Source organism: Embiotoca jacksoni, unplaced genomic scaffold (genome assembly GCF_022577435.1).
Source record: "Embiotoca jacksoni isolate LCO1_2020_lvr unplaced genomic scaffold, fEmbJac1.0.p SCAF_3, whole genome shotgun sequence".
NCBI classification, from domain to species: Eukaryota; Metazoa; Chordata; class Actinopteri; family Embiotocidae; genus Embiotoca; species Embiotoca jacksoni.
This window is the reverse complement of record NW_027185381.1, coordinates 2,909,338-2,935,115: the sequence shown is the minus strand read 5'-3', so window position 1 is coordinate 2,935,115 and position 25,778 is coordinate 2,909,338. Positions and strand designations below refer to the sequence as shown.

The 25,778-nt window shown below is 46.0% G+C and overlaps 4 protein-coding genes across 6 annotated transcripts; 2 read left to right on the top strand and 2 right to left on the bottom strand.

Moving 5' to 3' along the window:
* Positions 1-570: 570 nt before the first annotated feature.
* Positions 571-8,927, bottom strand: cunh11orf24 (chromosome unknown C11orf24 homolog). 3 transcript variants are annotated; one of them, XM_069162834.1, is made up of 3 exons: positions 8,822-8,927; positions 6,440-6,715; positions 571-5,484 (listed from the first exon to the last, which is right to left on the bottom strand). In XM_069162834.1, the coding sequence occupies exons 2-3, from the start codon at positions 6,603-6,605 to the stop codon at positions 4,466-4,468; spliced, it is 1,185 nt and encodes a 394-aa protein (XP_069018935.1). In that variant the 5' UTR covers positions 6,606-6,715; positions 8,822-8,927; the 3' UTR covers positions 571-4,465. The 3 variants fall into 3 exon arrangements, with proteins under 3 accessions (XP_069018935.1, XP_069018936.1, XP_069018937.1); XM_069162835.1 differs by having other exon boundaries at positions 8,628-8,885; XM_069162836.1 differs by having other exon boundaries at positions 6,440-6,712; positions 8,628-8,885.
* A 2,170-nt stretch (positions 8,928-11,097) lies between these two features.
* Positions 11,098-12,384, top strand: cox8b (cytochrome c oxidase subunit 8B). The gene is made up of 2 exons (XM_069163341.1): positions 11,098-11,395; positions 12,121-12,384. Exons 1-2 carry the CDS (start codon positions 11,288-11,290, stop codon positions 12,214-12,216), a joined length of 204 nt encoding a protein of 67 aa, XP_069019442.1. The 5' UTR covers positions 11,098-11,287; the 3' UTR covers positions 12,217-12,384.
* A 1,565-nt stretch (positions 12,385-13,949) lies between these two features.
* LOC138205906 (protein qua-1-like) lies at positions 13,950-15,662 on the top strand. The gene is made up of 2 exons (XM_069162265.1): positions 13,950-14,702; positions 14,901-15,662. The coding sequence occupies exons 1-2, from the start codon at positions 13,950-13,952 to the stop codon at positions 15,660-15,662; spliced, it is 1,515 nt and encodes a 504-aa protein (XP_069018366.1).
* Positions 15,663-18,214: 2,552 nt separating this feature from the next.
* Positions 18,215-24,180, bottom strand: tmem170a (transmembrane protein 170A). The gene is made up of 3 exons (XM_069162608.1): positions 23,930-24,180; positions 20,208-20,378; positions 18,215-19,673 (listed from the first exon to the last, which is right to left on the bottom strand). Exons 1-3 carry the CDS (start codon positions 24,042-24,044, stop codon positions 19,543-19,545), a joined length of 417 nt encoding a protein of 138 aa, XP_069018709.1. The 5' UTR covers positions 24,045-24,180; the 3' UTR covers positions 18,215-19,542.
* Positions 24,181-25,778: the final 1,598 nt, after the last annotated feature.

Here is a 25,778-nt window from a genome sequence, read left to right as displayed (position 1 = left end):
CCAAAAAACTCAGCACACTTTACACAACGGTGATGAAATCCTGACAACGACGCAGACGTGAGAATCACGAAGTCGCTCATCAGCAAGTTGTTCTGAAATGAATGTGTGTTCCGTGATAAACGGCTGATTTGGAGCAGCTGGCCCTTTAAGGATCCAGCAGGAGCATTTTAATCTATAACAGGTATTTGGAACCGTTACTGAGGAGAGACTTGGGGAAAAAAATAAAATAATGTACGATTCCACCACGAAAACACTGCAGTCTGCTGCCAAACCAGCAGGAAGCTCCGTTTAACTCGCAGGAGGGTTTTTATTAGCGTGCGTTTTGCAACATGATTAACAAGAACAGCTGAGGACACCACACCAATAAAAAAGATTTCACCTTTCATAAATGCACGGTACAGAAGCCAAGACAGACTCGTTGTGTATCTGTCAGAGTGCCCTGAGGCCGAGCTGGGCAGATCTGAGGGACCCCCGGCGGGACCCCGCACCGCAGCTTTCATCGCAGAGGCCTCTTTTCATGGTGGAACGACTGGATTAAACCAATTCACTCAAACAGCAACGAGATCGATGTGGTTCTTTTCCGTTTATTTTTCTGCAAAGTAAAAATCTCTTTTCAAAGTGCATTAGTACAATATTAAGTTGGCACGCGGCCGGTGTCGTCTATCGACATCCTGCACGTCAGTCATCACAAACACAAGTCCACCTTTAACACAAGTCCACCGTAAATCTGTCCTCCGACTGAACGTCACCTGAAACTGTGCTACCTTCATCACTGCAGACATCAGCTCAGTCTGACACAAGGATGAAAAAAAGAAGCAGCTTGTTTTCAACAATCACTTCTTTTTCTTCTTTTTTTTTGCAATCAGTTCTAACCCAAATGTTATTGTGGTGATTGTTATTGATCAGTCTACAGACATCAGGTGATGCGTTTTTAAAAAAAGATTTACGTTTTTTTTGGGACAATTTGGAAATAGTTTGCGTGATGCTGACAATACAAATTATTATTATTTTTTTTTTTTTTTGTGATGACAAAAAAAACAAACAATAACATACATAGCATCATAATGAAAAACAAGGAAACAAAACAATTATTACACCCACATATGGAAGCTGAGAGTGGCCATGGTTACAGTTTACAAGCTGTATTACACTTACATTTATGTAAAAAATAAATGTGATGAATATCTCTTATGTCAAGAAAAACGAAAAAGTAAAAAAGAGCTAAAGAAAGAAAAACTGAATTCTCATCACAGGTCGTCTCTAAATAAACAATCAAAGTAACGGGATCAAAATCATTAAAAAAAAAAAAGGTTGAGTGCAAACAAAGCCGCTCTCCGTTTCCATACTGATGTCCTCTGATGTTCTGTGAACCAGTCTGAATGTTCACCACATCTTTCAAATACTCCTTTAAAAAAAACAAAAAAACAACTGGAGGAAACAACAAATGAGTTCGGCGTGACGTCGACTTTAAAGACATGAAAAATGGACTCAAAGGATGAAAACTCTTTCAACATGAAAACATCTCGGGACGTGTTTTCGTCTGAGGCCCATAAACCATCACGCACATCGATCATGGCTTTACGTTTCCCTTGGCTTTAACATACAACAATGTGCTTCACTTTTTTTTAAACTTATTATTATTTGGCAAAATGTCCATCAACCGTGAAGAAGAAAAACAGAAAGAAGCTGAAGAGGAGAGAAAGGCAACAGGAGTCGTCCAGAGGATCATCGGCCCGCGATCCTCCGACCGTTCACCACACCGACAGAGTTCATCGTCCGCACTTCGTGAAATGTTTAAACAAACGACGACACGCGAAACATCCTCGTTAACGGATTGATTTCACGGTAAGTAAAGCGCAGGTGTGACGTCGTCAACGCGCCCGAGTTCTCCTGATGTCATAATGTCTGCTGTGAAAGTTCCCGCCACAATTCAGATCTGTGATTCATGAGAAAAAAAAAAAAATCTCACTCCTAGTTATAAAAAAAAATAAAAAAATCCACTGGCAGCTTCATCTCATTACGAAGAATCCCACAACTCCACAAACACTCAGCGGAGTCGAGAGGAAACTCATAAAAATCGGGTTTTCTTTGCAGGTTTCCAGGAACGACAGAACTGAAGTGGACGAATGACTGGAGACAAAAACTAGACAGCGAGGACGATGTTACGCTACGAGAGGAATCCGTCTAGTGATGGAAGACACATTCACCGTGAGCAAATATATACAAAATACACTGAAATAAACGATGTGGTTTATGGCCATAATTCACCGTGTGCAAAGAATCATTCAAACACTGCATGAACGGAAGCTGAAGGAACTTCACGCGCTTCAAATGAAATCAAAGGACTTAAAGACAAACGGTCATCGTTTAACGTCAGATTGAAGATCAGCTCGTCGGTTTCATCTGAAGGAGCGATTCAAACTCCACTGGAGGAATTCTGCTCGTTAAAACGTGGCAGCTCCATGTAAGACATTTCCTCTTTTTCTGAGTGAAGACACCAAGATGCCACTAGAGGTCTCCGTTTCTGAGCTGAGCCTCCTGGACCAGCTGAGCCACAGCCGGGTCAGTCTAACAAGGGGGGGGGGGGTCAGTCTAACAGGGAGGAGGGGGGGGTCAGTCCAACAGGGGGTGATGAACCTGACACACAGAGTCACTTCTGCAACAAACAAACTCATTTCCCAAAAGGTCAGAAGTTCCCTTTAAAGCAGTGAAATGGAAAGATGACGCATTTAACGGTGGTTACAAGCTGCTGTGTGTGTGTGTGTGTGTGTGTGTGTGTGTGTGTGTGTGTGTGTGTGTGTGTACCATCAATGGACCTGTGGTGGATTCACAGGTCTGACTGTCTTCTTGAATGATTCATCCAACAAGCAGCCCGAAGAACAAAGTCCGTCTCCAACGGTAACCAACTCTCTGACCTGCTGACTGAATCAGACGCAAACATCAGGCTTCAACACTCTGAAACACATCTGGGGACACATCTGGGGGCACAACGTCCTGCAGGAGGAGTCTCCGAGAGCTCTTGTGTCTCCCTCTGGTTCACGTGATGAACTCCTGCCACTGACCGGACCGGGATCTGACAGGATCACTACATCTAGAGGTTCATTAAACCTCCATCTTACTTCTGTAGCTTTGGCCAATCTTAAGAGTTCAAATTAGACTTTGCTCACCAAAGTAGTTACAAGATAAGTTAGGTTGTAAACTAGCCAGATTATCTCCCCTAGTTTTATCTGAGGTCAGACTCAGGTGAGCTGAAATGTTTGTATTTGAAATGTTCTGGTTCCGTCTGAAGCGGTTCTTCGTCCCGACTCTGGTCCCTTCGTCAGTATGTTTAAAAACAGGAGCCTCCAAACGGTAGATCCAAGAGATCTGCGGAAAAACAAAAGCTTGGAGACTCCTGTTTTAAAAGCAGCCTGATGATGTATCGAAGTTGGACTGAGGTTGGACTGACTGAAGTTGGACTGAGGTTGGACTGAGGTTGGACTGACTGAAGTTGGACTGAGGTCGGACTGAGGTTGGACTGAGGTCGGTTTACTCTCTGGTTTGTGTGTTTGGAGATAAATTAGAATCATTTGAACAACAGACTAATTATGAAAATCTTGGACTGAGGTTGAAATTTCAACACAAATCTGAACAGACGTGTTGATGAAAATAAAATGCAGAATGACTGAACTGATCACTGCAGTGAACGGAGCACCTCTGTGATCCTTTACAGCCGACTACATTATTCAAGTGTGGGAAACTCAATCTTAACGGACCCAGTCAATTGACTAGAATTTGAAGGAAAAAAAAATAACGTTAACAAATTACGTTCATATCTGCTGGAATGTGATAAATCATAAAATACTGAATCATCTTCCACAGAACTATTCCTGTCAGGTGATTGGCTGTGAGGACGCAGGTTCACTGTGTTGTTATGGGGAAGAAGTGATGAGGTAATCACCAGAGAATCAAACTCTCATATCTATCAATGAGCTTTGGTCCTTCATGGAGTCACGAATTCAAAATGGAAAAACGTTCGGTTCTGACGAAGCACGTCGAGTCCATTAAGACTTCACTTCTTGAAACAGTGACATCAAACTGACATTTTTTTAAGGTTTCAGTTTGAATAAAATAAAATAAAATAAACCTTCAGCTGACATCTGTTGAACTATGGAAGCATCCCGATTGGTCGAGCCGCCTTGGAACCATCATCTTACTCAACGTTTGGCACAAATAGGACGAGTTCATGACTGAACCCTTTAAAGGAAGGAGCAGGAGAGAGCGGAGCAGGAAGTGGAGCAGGAAGTGGAGCAGGAAGTGGAGCAGGAAGTGGAGCAGGAAGTGGAGCTGAAACACGTCAGACTGCTTTGCGTGCCGGGTCAGATCGGTCCGCTCCTCCTTCCTGCCGATGCGACGGCAGCACCGGCTGGTCCTGTCGCCGTGGTAACGTCCTGTTCATCGAGGGGCCCGGGAGCCTCTCGGTGCCTCACACCCCGGAGTCGGAGTACATGCCGTTGATCAGGTAGTCCACCTGCGTGTAGTCTTTCCTCCGGTAGCTCTCGTAGGCCTGCGTGACGAACACGCCCACCGTGACGAAGAAGAAGAGTAGGCCGAAGAGCAGGACGGCCAGCAGGGACGCCGTGTCCGCCAGCTGCCGGGTCAGAGCCGACCCCGCCGCCTCCAACCCGGCAGCCTGGGTGGCTGAGGCCGGAGCCTCGCTGTGGCTGGCAGAGGGGACGGTGACGGTACCGGTACCGGAACTAGTACCGGGTACGGAAGCAGGCGTCTGAACGGGAGGCGTCCTGGTGCTCGCTGACTGTGATGGAGGAGGTTTTGGAGCTGTGGGTGGAGGAATGCTGGTTGTTGCATTAGTTGGAGGTTGTGGGGCTGCTGCTGTTGTTGTTGATGCTGTGGTTGTAGTACCTCTTGTTGTTGTTGTTGGTGGTGTGGTTGTAGTAGCTATTGTTATTGTTGGTGGTGGTGTGGTTGTAGTAGCTATTGTTGTTGTTGTGGTTGTAGTAGCTATTGTTGTTGGTGGTGGTGGTGTGGTTGTAGTAGCTATTGTTGTTGGTGGTGGTGGTGTGGTTGTAGTAGCTATTGTTGTTGTTGCTGTGACAGCAACGGTTGTGGTAGCTGTTGGAGGTCGTGGGGCGGCTGTTAGAGTTTTTATTGCTGTAGATGATGGTGGTGTTGTGTTTGTTATCGTTGTTGTTGGTGTTGTCCCCGGTACAGCGACTGCGTCCTCTCCGTGCTCGGCGGTGCTGGTGCTGGTGATGGATCCAGGATGGGCAGAGCCCGGCGTGGTCAGAGGAGGCTGGCGGTCGGGTGATCCTGACTGCTGATTGGACGGAGTTTCAGCAGTGTGGTTGACGGTTGAAGACGAGTTTCCTTCAAAGGTGGAGTCAATCAGTACATCTGAGACGGATGGTTCTGCTGTCACACGGCCGAAATGGATCTCTGACAAACCCTCCGTTGCTGCATCTCTGCTGACAGAACCTTCACCACCTAAACAATAACAGAACAAAAGGTCCAAATTCATGGAAGATAAAAACAGATTCATTGGTGTTACAAACTGAAAGTTTTTCTCCTGATGTCCACAAGGAGGCGCCGAGTCGAAGTTCCTCCCACTTTAAAAACAGACAGCTGGACACTTAAACCAAATTTATCTGAACAAGAAAAATAATCTCATTTTCAGTCAACCTCTTCTCACATCAATTCAAAACCCCATTAGAAAAAAAACATCAAAACAGGAAGTGACGGGGTTGATGGGAAATGTGGTCTCCATGAGAATCAGTGTTTGTTTTGGTGCATACTGTGTGTTGAATTAATATCATTTAAAACACATTTTCACTCCTTGTTCTCACAGCAGATGCAGCTTATGTATTTTATATCACAAGTGTCATTTTTATGACTGAGGAATGTTTTTGCAACTGAGCCCCCTGATGTTTTTTTGAAGTTCAGACAATTAAAAAGTTAAGAACTTGAAATATTTCCAGCAGTTTTCTGTCATGTGCAGCATGTTTATTATCATAGGAAGTGGTTACGTGGGACGATTTCTTTAATACGTAGTAGTTATAAAATAATTGGCCAATTTCTGTAATTTTCTTATGCATTACAATAAAAGAAAATAAATAAAATCACATTAAACTCAATTCTTAGAAAAGCTGCTAAAAAACTGGATCCCAGACATCGTGGAGGAAGCGGTAACAGTGTACATGTGTGTGAGGCTGCATTAAAACCTATTAAAAGATGAGCTAAAATGTATTAAAAAAAACAAGAGTAGAGAATAAGCTTTAATGTTAATCTGGGAAGATTTAACCTGCTGCAATCCAACAATGAATTATAAATAAAACTTAGTGTACCATGAGGTGTCAGCAGCAGGACGATTAACCCTTTAAATACTGGAAATATTACTACAGTTAAAAAGTTTACCAGGTACCAATTTTCCATTTGCAGTTACCTGCTGTGGCGTTGAGCTGGATGTCGGGACCACCGGGAACTCCTGGTTCATTGAGAGATACTGAGAAGGAGGAGGATGAGGAGGAGAGGATGAGGAGGAGCAGCAGGCAGAAGAGGTGGACACACACCCGAGGACTCAGCTGGAGCATCGAGGAGTTCAGGGACATGGTGGGCTGGGAGGGATAGAGACAGACACACACACACACACACTCACACACACACACACACACTCACACACACACACACTACCTTACACACTCACATGGAACTAGAGCTACTACACACACACACACACACACACACACACACACACACACACACACACACACACACACACACACACACACACACACACACACACACACGTATCATTATGATGAATGATTGAAGTCTTTTTCTGTTCATTTTATGCCACTATTAATCTACAGGTCTAACCAAAGTTCAATAACACATCATTAAACATACAAACAGGGATTTTATTACAATCAGGAACAAAAACTGGATGAAAAGTCTCTATAATATCCACATAAAATATCCACATATAAGATACCTCCAAACTTCACCAGAAACTACGACAAACTGCATCCAGCTTTTTACCACAAGAGAAGACGAGTTTGTCCAGAGGCTGATAGAGGAGAAGACGAGTTTGTCCAGAGGCTGATAGAGGAGAAGACGAGTTTGTCCAGAGGCTGATAGAGGAGAAGACGAGTTTGTCCAGAGGCTGATAGAGGAGAAGACGAGTTTGTCCAGAGGCTAACAGAGAGGAGTGACTGCCACCTAGTGTCAGTTCTGTGGAAGCGGCACACTCAGTCCCTCGTTTCTTTCATCTAAAAAGCCCTCAAACCTTTTCCAAAGTGTATAATTTCACATAAATACAAAGAAATCTGTTATTAATTTCATTTCACCTCCAGGTTACTGGAGCTTCTTGATGTAAACAGGAAATAAACAGTTCAACAATGATCATTTCACATCTGCTGCAGTCAGAACAAAGTTAAAAGCATCAAAGTGACGTGAACTCTTCTCCTGGTTTTAGTGAACAGTGACTTCTGATTTCTGGCTGACAGGATGTCTGCATGCAGTGGGACCGAGAGGAAGCATGTATAAAGAGAATAAAACTAAACCACGCTGCACGTCATCGTCATGAATCAAGAGTGACCTTGCAGCACCAAACATCACCAAAGTGTCTTTGCAAGTTTCTGACTGATGCAGTTCCCATTTTCAACAGAGCTGCATGAAACAACACAGAAATAACAAACAGTACAACAGGACTCAACAGGTAAAGATGAAAGCAGCCACGAGGGAAACCGCAGCAGGATGTACTGAACAGACCCAGAGGGACTTCTTCAAGTTGTTCTGTGTCACGAAGGGACAGATCGCAAGGTCAGCTTTTAAAATGCTGACAGCTGAACCACCACCAGATGGAGGTGTGTGGTGACTGGACATTAGAGCAGAGCTCATTTCAAATCTACATAATAAAGACAAAAAAATACATTTCAAAAAAAAGTTCACTGAGTTTTTACAAGAACCTGAGTTTAGACCGTAAACTCGCATTGGGAAGAGATCAGGAGTGATGAAGATGAAGGAAGTGAGAGGTAAAGCGACCTGCCCTGAACGCAAACAGGAAACACTCAAAAGGTCGCTGCAGGCGCCAACGTGGAGGAAAGCAGCGGCACGCGCTCTGACGCACGCGCTCTGACGCGTGTCAACAACGACTGACGGTTACAGCGAGAAAAGACCAAAGTCCGGTCCGGATGAACCCGGACTTCTTTGGGGATTTTCTCATCTGAAAGGCTCCTCCGGTTCTTGTCCGGTTCTTCTCCGGTTCTTGTTCAGCTCGTCTCCGGTTCGTCTCCGGTTCGTTTCCGGACCTGAACGAACCTTTCACGCGAGAACTAAACTAACAGAAGTCCCAAAGTCGTTGGTGACCCGGAGGCCCCGAGGACGTCCAGTCAAACACAAACACCACACGGTTCATCTGGAGACCCGTCTGGGGTCTTCATTACCCAGCTCACACTGCGGCCACGGCACCGACTCGTGTGTCAACCAGAGGGGGACAAACGGGGGGACAAACGGGGGACTCGGCCCGTTAAAGCTAACACAGGGCCGGCACGGAGCCGAGGTCTCCGCCGGTAGTCCAGGTAATGAACCCAAACGTGTGCTGCGGGCAGGTAGAGTCCGAAATGAGTCACCTGAGACGGAACAACCAGCCGAGACGTGACGGAGAGCGGGAGGGACGTCAAGCGGTGAGGAGACGTGTCTCTCAGTTGTACTGGAGCGCGAGCTGGTGCTCACGAGACGTTTTCTGTCCACTACCTGCATGACGTCATGACCCCTGCGAACACGTTCCCTTGCTCAGAGTTCAGAGTTCAGAGTTCAGACTTACCTGCTCCTCAACGACGGTCCGCTGAAGCCGACAGACAGACGGACTGATGTCAACACATCCTGGAAGCAGCAGGAAGCCGCTGCCTTCTTCTTCGCTTCTTTTAAAGGAGCATCGTGAACAACTTAAAGCTGCACACCGCCACCTAGTGGACGACTCTGTAACATCACGTTATTTTCAACACTTCAGCAGATGCAGCTCACATTAAAGCTGGAGTTATATTCTGCCCAGCCAGTGTCACTGTTGTCAGACTGATGAACATGCAGTTCCTCCCACGGGCCGGTAGGGGGCCTACTGGTCGGTTCAGGAGCCTGTTAATGATACCCAGTGAACAGTACCAGCCACAGGTGCATCAGACCTTCATCATCACAGAAAAAAATAACAAACACATTGGTAACGTTACGGTGTGGTTAGGTTTTGGCACCAGAACTACCTGATTAGAATTTGGAAAATTATAAATAAAACATCATTGAATACTTAATCTTAATACTTAATACTTAGTCAACGTTGACTTGTTTCACATGGCACATGACTGGGACACAAACAGTGTCTCCTGGGTGAAAGTCCCGTGTTTTTTTTATCCATGTAGTCTCTACATGGACTTTGTCACTCTTTGTACTCGTCTGACTTCCTCATTTCACTTAATCACTGCAGCCACTGGAGTTTGTACTTGCTGTAACCTTCCAGACTACAGTAAGTGCAGTTAGCCTAGGTGGTTCAGTAGTTCCCTACAAGACCATTTATTCAGGACAGATAATAATAATGATGATAATAATAATAATCTTTATTTGTATTGCACCTTTCATGCAAGAAATGCAGTTCAAAGTTCTTTACAGCAAGAAAATGACATGGTGTTTTACATTAAAACAGATATAAATTAACATTTAGAAAAATGGAAAAGAAATAAAATGCATAAGAGCAGATAAAACACACAAAATAAGAAAAAAACACAAAAAATATAGAAGTTGCAAATTAGAATCACCATTTCGCCGTTGTCTGCCTTCACCAACCAGTCAGCTGTCCGTCTCCCTCCATGTTTATCCACACTCATAATGTCTGGAGTGAACACTTTGAGGGAATTTTTTTTAATAAATGTGATTCTGACAGAACAAAAGGTTGTTGCCATGACAGAAGATAATGCTTCAAATCTGGATGTTGTTGCAAAGGTGCTACAGATTCAGAAGATCTGTACATTCAGCACAGTTTAGATTAGTGTCACACTCAGGATCTGATATAGATAGACATCGCATTCACAGCAATGGGACGGACTGATAGGATGGATGAGAGATCACTTTGACTTGACCTCTGATCACCAAATTTGAATCACTTCAAATTTGAAATCAAGTGAATGTTTGCGATTTTCCTCAAGGCGTTGCTGAGATGTCATGTTCACAATGGGAGACTGATGTGAGGTTACAGTGACCTTGAACTTTCAAAGTCTACAAGTTCATCGTTAGGTCCGAGTGAGCATTTGGGCCAATTTTGAAGAGATTCCCTCCAGGCGTTTCTGAGATGTCGCATTTGGGAGCATGGGTAAATGTGAGGCGACACTGACCTTGAACTTTGACCTTTGACCACCAAACTCTGGTTCATTCCTTTTTAAGGCCAAATTAACTTTTGTGTCAAGTTTGAAGAAATTCCTTTCAGAAGGTGTTCTGAAAACATAATGACACTGTCTGGCATAAATATAAATAATCCAGAAATGTATTAACAGGTTGGTTGTTCAAGATGTGGGACATCTGAGGACATGAACATGTGTGAAGTTCCTCTGTCACGTGTTCATGGTGCAGGAGTCTGTAGGGCGGGTATGTTTACACATACTGCACAAGGAACTGGACTCCGGTTGCAACTTGTTCTTTATGTACCATACATACACAGAATCAGACATAAATACAGACATTTATAGTTAAATTGACATGTGAATGTGGAAAAACGTATTAAACATGGGGATCAAGTTCAAAGTCAAATTCAAAATCCTTTATTGCCTTGAAATTTCAAACAAAACACAACTGTTGCCTCACCATGAAAAAGTTTCCTCAAAGATTCAAACTGTCGTCATCAACATAGAACTTATGTCGAAGTGAACTAAGTATGTAAAAATAAACAGCAGTCCATCCGTGACGCAGTTTGCTGCGCAGCTCTGAAGCGTCGCGGCCGCCCCTCGGACCTTATCAGAGGGTGACGTGAGGACTCGGGGCGCGGGGCGCGCGCCTCGGTCAGTGTCACATATCCGAGGTGGGACGGCCAATTAAATTCCGACACTGTCCGCGACTCGCTCACTCCCTCCCACACCCGCCCACGCGCACACACACACACACACACAAAACACACGCACACACTTCCGCACGCACGCACGCACACACACTTACGCACACAATCCGCGTGGCACGTCGCGCAGAACTGAAAGTGAGGCAGTCACAATCAGACAGAACCTGCTCAGGAGCCTTGTTTGTGGACCGAACCGTCGCCATGTCTCTGCCCGCCGCCTCCCGGCTCCTCAGGAGCGCTCTGAGGACTCAGCTGCTCTCCGCCGCCAATCTGACGTCTAAACCCGCCAAACACAATGTCTCTGCAGGGGTGAGTTCACTGGGGCTCCGCCGCCCTGCCCCACCCGGTCATTAAGTTTTGTTTGCGCACTTTCCTTCCACCTGCGTCAAATTAGCTCTCCCTCTGAGAAATATCTATTCATGATTTAAAACAAGTGCTGATTGGCTTGCCTTTTATTCCTGCGCTTCCTCATTGTATCTTGACTTGTGAATATATCCAATCACTTTGTGGAAGTGCGTCAGTATCTCGCCATGATTCAGCCTTAATCCAACACGTAGTCCTGCGAGCTGGGAGCGCGTGCACAGCAGCAGACTGGACCCAGGAATGTGCTGATAACCTGCAGCTGAGCCATCCAGAACCTTTGTCTCAGTGGAAACAGTGGAGGTTTGACATTAAAGTGTCCCTGTGTAAGTTTGATACGGTGACGTCGCCGCAGAGACGCGCGCTCGTGCCATGCGTTCGACCTTGACGGTGGACAGGTCAGACAGGGGGACAAATTAAAGACTGAAAGAAAGGACTGAAATCAGTGTTGTTTACCCAGTCACAGGGAGGATCCAGGAAATATTCCAACACGGTTTGATTATTAACTTTTAACATCTCAGATTACATTTGACTGGAGCAGCTTTGTGTTGAAGTGTACACAAGCTCCCGCACTATATTCACCTGTGTTTACCAGCGTCTCTGTCGTCCTCATGACATCAACCAGGTGCGTCAGATAAAGACGATTTCTCTTTTGTGGCCGTGTGTCCCTGCAGGAGCAGGCCATCGCTATGACCGCCCTGTTCGCGGCCATCCTGGGTCCTTCGGGCTGGGTACTAGTTCACCTGGAGGACTACAAGAAAAAGGCGTAGAAGAAGAAGAGGAAAGAGGAAGACGAGAGCATCGCTCCGGCCCAGATGAAGATGCGGACCGGACGGCTCCTCTTCCTCTCGCCGTCGTCCGTCCCGATGATACCAAATATCAGTTTTCTGCTTGCGTTCTTGTCGACCTCTCACCAATAAATACATGTATGATATAAAGACTGGGATCTTTGTATGAGGTGTTTGATGACTAAAAAAAGGCTCCAATAAGACGTGTTTTTTATGAATTCTTTGCGTCGGTGGCCCCGCCCCCTTCCTCTACAGAGCCAAGATGGCAACCGTTTAGGTTGGAAAGTGTCCAGGGTTTCTCACTTCTTCTTTGGAGCGTTTTGAGTGCTTCATCCTGGTACTGGTAGTGTTCTGGTGTTTCTGTACATCAGTGTGAACACACTGAAGCATTCAGAATAGACACACGTATGCCATTTTGGAACAGAGCACTGGTCTCCATGGAAACCGACTCTGAAAATATCCCCCAAGAATCTCCCTTTTTATCCATAACTTCTCATTGTGGTCTCCACAGGCCTTTAAAAACACATTATTGACCACAGCTACCGGTATGTTTGTTGTCTGCCTGGTCGCCCCATCGGAGGCGTCTCCTTACATGTCAATCAATCATTTATTTCAGTATATTAAGTGTCCCGTCTTACGCAGGGTGACCAGATTTCAACAAACCCAATGTGGGACAAAGTACGTTTGTGTGAGACGTGTTACCAATGCTGAGAGGTCGTCTGAAATGTTCACGCCTATCCAACTTGGAGCATAAAAACGTTATACTTCTGCAGATTAAAGGTTATTTATTTTGGTGTTATGTGATGCTTGTTTACTCCCACGGTCTGCAGACCTGTATGGGGGTACGAGTGCCGCACAGTGTGGTGAAGTTATTCCAACTGCTGTTTCCTGACCTGTCTCAATCATCTTTGGGTTTCCGTGGTAACGTCTTTGTTGCGTAGCTGCATTTCCAGATTTTAGAAAAGCGTCCGTCCATCGTCTCAACATGTGGGACGCAGGACGAGGGGTGAAAATGTTGCTGAAGCGTGACACCTGGCCACCAGCTGGTGCCGAGTGCACATCTTGAACCTGTGGAGCCGATGACTCAGCACTGTGCTGACGTCTCCCACAGAAGAAGTTAAATACATTTACATCTTTTGAGACACTTTAATTTACCAATATTTTCCATTAAAACTGTAAAATAATCATAATGTACTTTGTTATCCTTCCATTATGTTCACAACACCAAAAATACATAAACGATGATGATGATGAGTGTATTTTAATATTACATCCTATTTTGAACCTTTCACCTTTGAACTAATCAAAGATGGAGGATTATAAATACCAGAGTGACATCTTCTGCTGTTCTGATGAAAAGGTCCAAAACCAGAACCTGTTGTGAGAGGAACCACAGAACCTCACAGGAGACACGAAAGTCTTCAGGGCTTTTTGTTTGATTTGAACTTCAGACACACAGTGTTCACATTTCTGTAAAACTAAATGATTTAACTTACGTGGACTTGACTTTGGAAGGCGGGCGGTCCCGACCCACAACAACGGTAACCCTGTTTCTGATTTGAGCAGAGTTACAGCGAGGAGACGTCTGCAGGAGAACGGGAGGAGATCTCAGGGGACGGGAGGAGATCTCGGGGAACGGGAGGAGATCTCGGGGAACGGGAGGAGATCTCAGGGGACGGGAGGAGATCTCGGGGAACGGGAGGAGATCTCGGGGAATGGGAGGAGATCTCGGGACGGGAGGAGATCTCGGGGAACGGGAGGAGATCTCGGGGGACGGGAGGAGATCTCAGGGGACGGGAGGAGATCTCGGGACGGGAGGAGATCTCGGGGAACGGGAGGAGATCTCAGGGGACGGGAGGAGATCTCGGGGAACGGGAGGAGATCTCGGGGAACGGGAGGAGATCTCAGGGGACGGGAGGAGATCTCGGGGAACGGGAGGAGATCTCGGGGAATGGGAGGAGATCTCGGGACGGGAGGAGATCTCGGGGAACGGGAGGAGATCTCGGGGGACGGGAGGAGATCTCAGGGAACGGGACAACAACAACGGTAACCCTGTTTCTGATTTGAGCAGAGTTACAGCGAGGAGACGTCTGCAGGAGAACGGGAGGAGATCTCAGGGGACGGGAGGAGATCTCGGGGGACGGGAGGAGATCTCGGGGAACGGGAGGAGATCTCAGGGGACGGGAGGAGATCTCAGGGAACGGGACAACAACAACGGTAACCCTGTTTCTGATTTGAGCAGAGTTACAGCGAGGAGACGTCTGCAGGAGAACGGGAGGAGATCTCGAGGGACGGGAGGAGATCTCAGGGGACGGGAGGAGATCTCGGGGGATGGGAGGAGATCTCGGGGGACGGGAGGAGATCTCGGGGGACGGGAGGAGATCTCGGGGAACGGGAGGAGATCTCAGGGAACGGGAGGAGATCTCAGGGGACAGGAGGAGATCTCGGGGAACGGGACAACAACAACGGTAACCCTGTTTCTGATTTGAGCAGAGTTACAGCGAGGAGACGTCTGCAGGAGAACGGGAGGAGATCTCGGGGAACGGGAGGAGATCTCAGGGGACGGGAGGAGATCTCAGGGAACGGGAGGAGATCTCGGGGAACGGGAGGAGATCTCAGGGAACGGGACAACAACAACGGTAACCCTGTTTCTGATTTGAGCAGAGTTACAGCGAGGAGACGTCTGCAGGAGAACGGGAGGAGATCTCGGGGGACGGGAGGAGATCTCAGGGGACGGGAGGAGATCTCGGGGAACGGGAGGAGATCTCGGGGGACGGGAGGAGATCTCGGGGAACGGGAGGAGATCTCAGGGGACGGGAGGAGATCTCAGGGGACGGGAGGAGATCTCGGGGAACGGGAGGAGATCTCGGGGGACGGGAGGAGATCTCGGGGAACGGGAGGAGATCTCAGGGGACGGGAGGAGATCTCAGGGAACGGGAGGAGATCTCAGGGGACGGGAGGAGATCTCAGGGAACGGGAGGAGATCTCAGGGGACGGGAGGAGATCTCGGGGAACGGGAGGAGATCTCGGGGAACGGGAGGAGATCTCGGGGAACGGGAGGAGATCTCAGGGGGGAGGAGATCTCAGGGAACGGGAGGAGATCTCGGGGGACGGGAGGAGATCTCAGGGAACGGGACAACAACAACGGTAACCCTGTTTCTGATTTGAGCAGAGTTACAGCGAGGAGACGTCTGCAGGAGAACGGGAGGAGATCTCAGGGGACGGGAGGAGATCTCGGGGGACGGGAGGAGATCTCAGGGGACGGGAGGAGATCTCAGGGAACGGGAGGAGATCTCAGGGGACGGGAGGAGATCTCAGGGAACGGGAGGAGATCTCAGGGAACGGGAGGAGATCTCAGGGCTCCGACTGGAGTCAACGTGGAACGGACAGGAAACTGGAATGAAGGCGAGATTCAGGTAAAGACTTGAAGGCAGCAGGAGGTCTGAGTCGTGGTACGACGTGGATGAAGGAGGGATCTGAGACCAGGAGGTGATTTACTGCTGGAGGTGATTAGTGGGATGAAATTCAGTGGTTCCAGGAGTTGATGAGCAGCAGCAGGTGGAGCCTGACAGAGGCCTCACTGCTCCTTCACACTCCAACACACTGAACCTGAGGAGCACTGAGACCAGAGGGGCGATCAAACCCCAACATGACTTCAAGTGCTCCTTATAGTTCTTCTCTTTTTCAACAAATAAAAAGTTGCTGTTGAACATGTCGTCTCACTCACCAAGCAAACACACCGTTTTCACAGGAACTACTTTCTGTCCATGAACAGTCTGATTAAACCGTCGTGTTGCAGATCACATAAAAGACATGAAGACACAGCAGAAGATGGTAGTTGAAACAATTTATTTCATTAAAAATATGAACCGTTAATTTACCTTTTGGATCCGTTTGAAAATGAGACCCAGTCAGGCCACGAAAGAAATCCAGTCATTTCTACATCTGGAGCTCCAACGATGAAGTCAGATGACTTGTTGCAGTTTGTACACATCAGCTCCTCTCAGCTGAACATCAGGGAGTTTCTGTCCTTTCAAAATAAAACTGTCTGTTTGTTCGGCCTGAATGGAAGCTCACGTCTGCAGAGGGAGAATGAAAACGAAACAGCTGAAGTACAAGGAATGACAAAAGTAAATTGAAATTATGGGATAGAAAGTAAGAATTATTATAGATATCTGAAGCAAATACATGAACTAAGAACTACATCCTAGTTCAGAGGTTGTAGTTTGTGGTGCTCCTGAGCTGCATTGATCGTAATAATGCAGGACAGTTCAACAGGAGCACGGCTGCATCCTCCAGTGATACAAAACCTGAACATCACAACCGTCAGGAGCAGATCTACTGCAGAAAAACATCTCCGATTTTAATATTAAACTTTCCTGTTTGATAAAGTTTCGTTAGATCTGGTGGTGACCTCAAGGTGACCTTGTAAAAATAAATCACCGGTTTGACGTGTGGATGACTGACAGGTTCGTGTGGCTGCTTTCTTCAGGTATTTTATTTTATTTCAGCGTCCTTAACATTTTCAATCCAGTTTTATCCTCCTTCTTTAAGTAGCTCTTAGAACATTAGCATGTGAACTTTGACCCCATCTGGGTCTCTGATGTAAAGACAATCATCTGGGAAATATATGTAATTAATAAGTCATATAAGAGTTATACGACTTATATCACAACACAAGGTTTTCTACCTTCTAAAATTATAACATACTTCACATTTTGTTGATGGTTTTTAAAATCCAAGTGTCTTCAAACAAAGTGTCTTCAAGCTGCCGATGAGCACAGAGGATGAAGATGAAGTTATATGGGACGTAGTCAACATCTTCAGTACCAGCTGAAGTTATGAATGTGGACCCTCCTGAACCAGAACCAGAGAACACACATCACATAAAACATAAACTCTATAAAATGTGCAGCATAAAAGCCGAAGTGTCGATGAGACTCCGTTTCATTTGTTGTGGATGTGATTTCAGTCAACATGTGAGCAGATAAAAAGTCCAGAGTTAAAAGTTGATTTAAAACAACAAAAAGAAGTCTGTCAGGCAAAAAAAAAGTTAAAAAAAAGTATCAGGCAAAAAAATTATTAAAAAAAAGTGTCCGGCAAAAAAAAAGCTCAAAAATCACCTCATTAGTTTCAGACACGGCTCTCCCTGGTTTTATAATTTCACTTCGCCATGACTTGGTTTGATTCTGTTGTCTCAGATGTAACAGACCTGCCGGACTGAGGAGGAGCTGCTGAAGTGTTCAGTGAACATGAAGAACTGAAGACATTTCAGTTCCTCGCTGTGAATCTGCACAGAAAAACTACAACGCTGTCGAGGCTTCGGCACCGTCGGCGTCATCATTACAAATATAGGAAAACATTTCTGGAATGTCTTTGTGCACAACTTGCACAAGGATTAAAATACAAAGTACTTCCAGAGATTATTCGAACACACGTCGTCTTTGTGTTCAGGTGGATTCCTGACGGTGAACCGGCAGCTTCCTGTGCGCATGTTTCAATGCATGTTTGTTTGGCAACGTGAAACATTAAAGTCCGATCTGAACTTTAAACCTTTCACTTCATACAAAGCTAATAGAGTGCATTTTAAACTTGAACTGAGTGTGTGTGTGTGTGTGTGTGTGGAGGGAGGGAGGGGGAAGGGGGCTCACAGATCATGTGTGCACAAAGGGCCTCTAGTACGGTGGCCCTGAGGGTCAAACGCAAAAATATTTCACAGAACACAACATTATTTCACCAACACTGTTTTCTGAAATGTTTTTGTGTTTTGTGAAATAATTTTGCATTTTTGTTAAAAATCTTTTTGCATTCTGTTGAAATGTTGTTTGCGTTTGACCCTCAGGGCCACCGTACTTCCAGCCAGTTCATCCAGCCCTCTTTATAGTCTGTAAGAGTTTATCTGAATTTCAGTGTGTTAACAGAAGCAGCTGCAAGAAAGGATGAAATGAAAAGAAAACCAAACTGAGGAGACTCCCGTCAAACCGCCATGTTCGTTCACATTGTCACGGAGATGCAAATAAAAGAAACAGAAAACAGCGTCACTTGCAAGCGCCATCTTTTTCTTTTCTTTTTTTATTGTAGTGTTTGTCTGTATATGCCCATATAAATGCATACACTATGCAAATCCCCCCAAAAAGCCACCAAAAGCAACTAGAAGCAGTCACTGAGGACTGTGGTAATTTTAACGAGCCCATTAAAAACTCTGTGTGTAGTATGCACACGTGGTGCAGAAAAATAAAATAACAATTCATATTTGGTCATAGAGATCAAAAAGCTACAAAGACCTGGAAATAATTCGGAATATATACAAATCAGTTCATCGTTACAAAATGACAAACCTGTAAAACATAATCATTCAAAGAGAGAGAGAGAGAAAAACAGAGTAAGAGTTCATCTGGTCTGGGGTTTGTTTACAATCGGACCGCCCTGATGCTTCTGAGCCAACATGTCCAGCGTCAAACCCTCCACACCTGCATCTGTCTGGAATAAATACGTGCTTCTAACTAATGTGGGATTCAACCCCAAAAAACACACACATAAGCAGTCAGTAGTGAATGAATCTGAATTAAAAAAAACAAAAACAAAAAACACACGAGGAAGAACAAAAAAAAAAAAGAGCAGCCGGAGACAAGAGAGTTAAAGAAACAGCCCTGAAGAGAAAAACGCCACTTTGGAAGGTAGAAAATAGAAATTAAGGCCTCAAGAGAAAAAAAGCAAGAATCTTGCATATAAACCATCACGTTCCTGTTTGAACAGGTTTAACAGTACATCAGCCCGCCTGCTGCTCTGTCTCTCAGCATGGACACACACACACACACACACACACACACACACACACACACACACACACACACACACACACACACACACTGCCCCTGAGAGAGGTTAATGTCATCCTGCTGTTGAACCGTAACCCCTGGCAACAGATCACTACAGCATCCTGCTGCCTTCACGTCACACACGAAGAACTACGAACTAAATGATTATTTAGAGTTTTCACTTCACGCTGGAATAAAGTGAGGACGCGCTGCCGGGCCGGCGGCTCGTCCTCGGCGACGCTCTACGTATCGGGCGGTTGCTCGGTGATGTGATTGCAGCGTCGAGCCGTCCGACGGCGAAACGTGCTGCAGAACACCTTCAAGTTCGCACGTCGCTGGATTAAAACCCGTCCTGCCGCATCACTGGAAAATGACACGGTGCCCCGGACCGGACGGGGTTCACACGCGTCCCGGGACTTCTGGTCTCGTGCCAACGTTGAGCTCAGGGTCCGGCGCCGCGGCCCGGCCGAGCGGGCGGGCCGCGGCGCCGCTAGAGGGTGGCGAGTATCCTGAGGAAGGAGATGATGAGGATGCAGAACGACTGTCCGACTCCGAAAACAAGAGCCTCCAAGGAGATCATGGTCTTCCCGGCGGCTTTGTACACACCGGCTATGGCTGCACCTGAAACGGGTCAGAAAACAACACCGGCGTCAGACTGCGTCTTATTCTTTGAATGAGTATTTTTCAGGGATCATCTGTGAGGAAGGAAGCGGAGCTGTGGGCCCGTCGGGTGTTTCACCATCTTCAGTCGCATCAATTTCAGGAGTCAGATTCTCCCAGTTGAACTCATATCATATAATTAGATGTTGCTGTATTTCCTAAAGTATTGATATAATGAGGCTAAAAACATCTTCAGGGCGAGTTAACTTCTTTTCTATGTTGTAAAATACTCATTAAATGAAAGTGTGTCTCAGGTTGTGCTCGTATACACCGACTGCTCCCTGTTACGTACGTTAGGACCGATCTGGAGAGTCTGCTTTCACTTTAGTGATATTATAGTCAATGATTATAAATAAAGGTTGAATGAATTAATGAAAGATTAGACTTATTACATGACTTGGATCAGGATCGGGTCCTACAGACAACACACACACACACACACACACACACACACACACACACACACACACACACACACACACACACAGGTCTTACTCGTGAGGACGCCGCCACACACCGGTCCCACGATGCCCATGAGGACGATGGCGAGGGGCATGAAGCGGGCCATCCTGTGCTGACGCAGCGTGGCGAGGGACAGCAGGGCCGCCGGCAGGTGGAAGACCAGAGAGGAGACGGCCGCCCACAGGAACACGCCGTACCACATCTCTGGAGGACACAGGGAGGACACAGGGAGGACACAGGGAGGACGTCAGACATCTTCAGTTTACACTCTGAAGTTTTACAAACGTACGAGTGACAAACGAAGTGAGTGAACATGACGTGGATCATGACTGGTGTTTATTGGGACTAGTTTGCAGCTCGTTGGTGCATCGACATCATCTGAAACCCTCCAGCTGACGTTCACACAACTCAGGACCATAAACCAACATAATCTTCATCACAGTTCAGTTCTCATCCTCTTCCTCTTCCTCATCACTCTCACTGCCTGAGACGCTTCAGGAAACGTGAAGAGTGGAGGATGACTTCATGATTGACAGCCAACAGTGGGGATGATTTATTCAGGCTGTCTTACTGTAAACTGTTGGTCTTGTTCAACTCTCCTAACCTAACCTAACTCTAACCTAACTCTAACCTAACCTAACTCTAACCTAACCTAACTCTAACCTAACTCTAACCTAACCTAACTCTAACCTAACCTAACTCTAACCCAACTCTAACTCTAACCTAACCTAACCTAACTCTAACTCTAACCTAACCTAACTCTAACCCTAACCTAACTCTAACTCTAACCTAACTCTAACTCTAACTCTAACTCTAACCTAACCTAACTCTAACCCTAACCTAACTCTAACCATAACCTAACTCTAACCTTTTGTAAACAATTTCTTCCTCCAACATTCGCAGGACGTCCAACCTGAGAGACATGATGATTGACATGACGTGATGATTGACAGGCTGAGTTAATCCACCTGTGAAACAAGGCAGCAGGTCACCTCAGGCTTCAACAAGCCCGGCTGAAGCAGGAAGTTAGCTGGCTTACGTCCCCTTCCTATGCTAACGCCTTCAAACGGTGTCCGGGGACTCGGGAACACATTTTAATGTCGAATCGTTCATTTAAAGAACTTTCAAAATGACCCAGAGTCTCACCAGTTCATCAGTTCACCAGTTCAACAGCTCACCAGTTCAACAGTTCACCAGTTCATCAGTTCACCAGCTCAACTGTTCACCAGCTCACCAGTTCACCAGCTCATCAGTTCACAGTTCAACTGTTCACCAGTTCATCAGTTCACCAGCTCAACTGTTCACCAGCTCACCAGTTCATCAGATCATCAGTTCACCAGTTCAACTGTTCACCAGCTCACCAGTTCACCAGTTCATCAGTTCACCTGTTCACCAGTTCAACTGTTCACCAGTTCACCAGCTCACCAGTTCACCAGCTCATCAGTTCACAGTTCAACTGTTCACCAGTTCATCAGCTCACCAGTTCAACTGTTCACCAGTTCAACTGTTCACCAGTTCAACTGTTCACCAGCTCACCAGTTCAACTGTTCACCAGTTCATCAGTTCACCTGTTCACCAGTTCAACTGTTCACCAGTTCATCAGTTCATCAGTTCACCAGTTCAACTGTTCACCAGTTCACCTGTTCAACTGTTCACCAGTTCACCAGCTCACCAGTTCAACTGTTCACCAGTTCATCAGTTCACCTGTTCACCAGTTCAACTGTTCACCAGTTCACCAGTTCATCAGTTCACCAGTTCAACTGTTCACCAGCTCACCAGTTCACCAGTTCAACTGTTCACCAGCTCACCAGTTCATCAGTTCACCAGTTCAACTGTTCACCAGTTCAACTGTTCACCAGTTCATCAGCTCATCAGTTCACCAGTTCAACTGTTCACCAGTTCATCAGTTCAACTGTTCACCCGTTCACCAGCTCACCAGTTCACCTGTTCACCAGTTCAACTGTTCACCAGTTCACCAGCTCACCAGTTCATCAGCTCACCAGTTCACCAGTTCATCAGTTCACCAGTTCAACTGTTCACCAGTTCACCAGTTCACCAGTTCATCAGCTCATCAGCTCACCAGTTCATCAGCTCACCAGTTCACCTGTTCACCAGTTCAACTGTTCACCAGTTCATCAGTTCACCAGTTCAACTGTTCACCAGTTCATCAGTTCACCTGTTCACCAGTTCACCAGTTCATCAGTTCAACTGTTCACCAGCTCACCAGTTCATCAGTTCACCTGTTCAACTGTTCACCAGCTCACCAGTTCATCAGTTCACCAGTTCAACTGTTCACCAGCTCACCAGTTCATCAGTTCAACTGTTCACCAGTTCAACTGTTCACCAGTTCATCAGCTCATCAGTTCACCAGTTCAACTGTTCACCAGTTCATCAGTTCAACTGTTCACCAGTTCAACTGTTCACCAGCTCACCAGTTCATCAGCTCATCAGCTCATCAGTTCACCAGCTCACCAGTTCAACTGTTCACCAGCTCACCAGTTCACCAGCTCATCAGTTCACAGTTCAACTGTTCACCAGTTCATCAGCTCACCAGTTCAACTGTTCACCAGTTCACCAGTTCACCAGCTCACCAGTTCACCAGTTCAACTGTTCACCAGTTCATCAGTTCACCAGTTCAACTGTTCACCAGTTCATCAGCTCACCAGCTCACCAGTTCATCAGTTCATCAGCTCACCAGTTCAACTGTTCACCAGTTCAACTGTTCACCAGTTCACCAGCTCACCAGTTCAACTGTTCACCAGTTCATCAGTTCACCAGTTCAACTGTTCACCAGTTCACCAGTTCATCAGTTCACCTGTTCACCAGTTCATCAGTTCACCAGTTCATCAGCTCACCAGCTCACCAGTTCATCAGCTCACCAGTTCAACTGTTCATCAGTTCACCTGTTCAACTGTTCACCAGCTCACCAGTTCATCAGTTCACCAGTTCAACTGTTCACCAGCTCACCAGTTCACCAGTTCAACTGTTCACCAGTTCAACTGTTCACCAGTTCATCAGCTCATCAGTTCACCAGTTCAACTGTTCACCAGTTCATCAGTTCAACTGTTCACCAGTTCAACTGTTCACCAGCTCACCAGTTCATCAGCTCACCAGTTCAACTGTTCATCAGCTCATCAGTTCACCAGCTCACCAGTTCAACTGTTCACCAGTTCACCAGCTCACCAGTTCACCAGCTCACCAGTTCACCAGCTCATCAGTTCACAGTTCAACTGTTCACCAGTTCATCAGCTCACCAGTTCAACTGTTCACCAGTTCAACTGTTCACCAGTTCACCAGCTCACCAGTTCACCAGTTCAACTGTTCACCAGTTCATCAGTTCAACTGTTCACCAGTTCATCAGCTCACCAGCTCACCAGTTCATCAGTTCATCAGCTCACCAGTTCAACTGTTCACCAGTTCACCAGCTCACCAGTTCAACTGTTCACCAGTTCATCAGTTCACCAGTTCAACTGTTCACCAGTTCACCAGTTCATCAGTTCACCAGTTCAACTGTTCACCAGTTCATCAGTTCACCAGTTCATCAGCTCACCAGCTCACCAGTTCATCAGCTCACCAGTTCAACTGTTCACCAGTTCAACTGTTCACCAGTTCATCAGCTCACCAGTTCAACTGTTCACCAGTTCATCAGTTCACCAGTTCAACTGTTCACCAGTTCATCAGTTCACCAGTTCACCACGTTTCTGAAGCTCAGACACTTCGCCCGAGTAGCTAGCATGCTACAAACATTAGCCCACCTGAGAAGTCGCTGAGTGACGTGTCGTTGATTCGGTGCGTGACATTCTTCCTCGGCACTAAATTCAAACCGAGTATTTGCTGGACGAACCCGATCTCGTTGTACCTGTCCTGCATGTCTCACGCTGGACATGAGAGCCGGCGGGAGGGACGGCGGCCGGCGGACGTGTCGAGCTACCGGAGGACGAGCTGGCATCCGGCGGGCGGTGCGCGAGCTGTCAACACAACTCGGTCTGACGTCACGGCGCGCACTTCGCCCCGCGCGCAGTCTGTCAGGCAAAACATAAATAAATACGTAAACAAATTAAAGTCTGAGGCAAATTCAAATAACAGTAAAAGGAGTCTGCAAAGCAAATTAAAAAAATTAAAGTAAAAAAAGTCCGTCAGGCAAAAATAACATGAAAAAAAGAGGTTCAGGCATTATTTTTTTTTTTTTTTAAATGAGTCTGTCAGGCAATAAAAAAACAAACAAACAAAAACAGAACAACTGTCCGACTCCGAAAACCAGAGCCTCCAAGGAGATCACGGTCTTCACGGCGTATTTGTACACGCCGGCTATGGCTGCACAAATAATAAAAAAAATAAAAATAAAAATCGGTCAATTTCTGATGAAAGCATCACAAGTTTTCAAGATAAAACTTGCTCGATCAAAGATAAGTATATATAAATACAAGTCGTCTTCCAGCATCTTCAACATCATCATCATCATCAAAACTGACCACGTGCGGGTGACGGAAAAACCGGAAGTGAAGTGGTTTGTGTGAAATGTGGTGTTGTGATGAGGTCTCATTAGTACCTGTCAAAAAAGTATTCAGCCCCCTTCCGCTTGTAAAAGGCTGCACTCTGGGATTGTCTCGTTTGAGAAGCATATGAACACTTTTATTTTGCATTTCTTTTACAGAAGATGGAGATCATGTTTTCATTTCAGCTACAGACTGTTTGTAAAGCTTTGACACTTTTATAACAGGTTTTTGTTGGCGTCACCACTCGGTGCCCCTGAAGGTACAAACAGAATCACTTCACCAGGAAAAGTTAAAAGATATTTGGTGTTTTTCCCCAACAAATTATAAATTCAAAAATGAGACATGTGTGAGGTCAGTAACCTTTGACCCCTGACATCTAATCAGCTGGTTGAGTAGGAATATGAGGTCAGTGAGCTTTGACCACTTAAATCCACTTCTTTCAGCTAAGTTTAAATCATTTTTAAAGAACATTTTATAACAGAAAAAAAAGAAGTGTTGATCTTTCCCAGGTATTTTTCTGACATCAATAATCTGCAGCAGTTTGGACATAAAAGCTCTTGAACTACACGAACCATTAAAACCCACAACTTCTCCATCATCCACCTCTTTCCATCTGAAGATTTCCTAAAAAAGATTGCTGGTTTTCAAAGAGCCTCGACGGAGAAGAAGATTTTACCAGCCGCTGATTTAGCGTCCATCAGCATCCTGACACTCATCAAACATGAGATGGTTCACGTGTACCGTCACCTGTGAACAGCTCCTTCACTATCCAGCGCTGCTACGGAGAACTGAGGCACAAAAACAACACAACCTTTAAGGCTGAAACCGAATCTGAACCAGGGAAAAGGAAAGGTTTGCATGGAAACACAGGAACATACAGAATCACCATTAAAACTCAGCTACAAGAGAACAAGTCTGTTTAGAGCTCAATGCAACATCAGCGTCACCAGGACACCGCGATGAACTAAAGTACCTTTTTGCTGTGGAGACCAACAGATGACCCCGTTGTTAAAGTTGGTGATTTATTCATGTTTAAAAAAGAAAAATGAAGCACCTGGCAGCTCAGGAGTCAGACATCTTTCTGAGGAGCTGGTGGAGACAACAGCAG

Coding starts and splice junctions, on each gene's coding strand:
- cox8b (XM_069163341.1), top strand. CDS start 11,288: ATGTCTCTGCCCGCCGCCTCCCGGCTCCTCAGGAGCGCTCTGAGGACT. Junction 11,396..12,120: donor AACACAATGTCTCTGCAGGG/GTGAGTTCACTG, acceptor GTGTCCCTGCAG/GAGCAGGCCATCGCTATGAC.
- LOC138205906 (XM_069162265.1), top strand. CDS start 13,950: ATGGGAGGAGATCTCGGGACGGGAGGAGATCTCGGGGAACGGGAGGAG. Junction 14,703..14,900: donor GGAACGGGACAACAACAACG/GTAACCCTGTTT, acceptor ATTTGAGCAGAG/TTACAGCGAGGAGACGTCTG.
- cunh11orf24 (XM_069162834.1), bottom strand. CDS start 6,605: ATGTCCCTGAACTCCTCGATGCTCCAGCTGAGTCCTCGGGTGTGTGTC. Junction 5,485..6,439: donor CCAGCTCAACGCCACAGCAG/GTAACTGCAAAT, acceptor GTTATTGTTTAG/GTGGTGAAGGTTCTGTCAGC.
- tmem170a (XM_069162608.1), bottom strand. CDS start 24,044: ATGCAGGACAGGTACAACGAGATCGGGTTCGTCCAGCAAATACTCGGT. Junction 20,379..23,929: donor GTCACTCAGCGACTTCTCAG/GTGGGCTAATGT, acceptor TGTGTCCTCCAG/AGATGTGGTACGGCGTGTTC. Junction 19,674..20,207: donor GTGTGGCGGCGTCCTCACGA/GTAAGACCTGTG, acceptor GACCCGTTTCAG/GTGCAGCCATAGCCGGTGTG.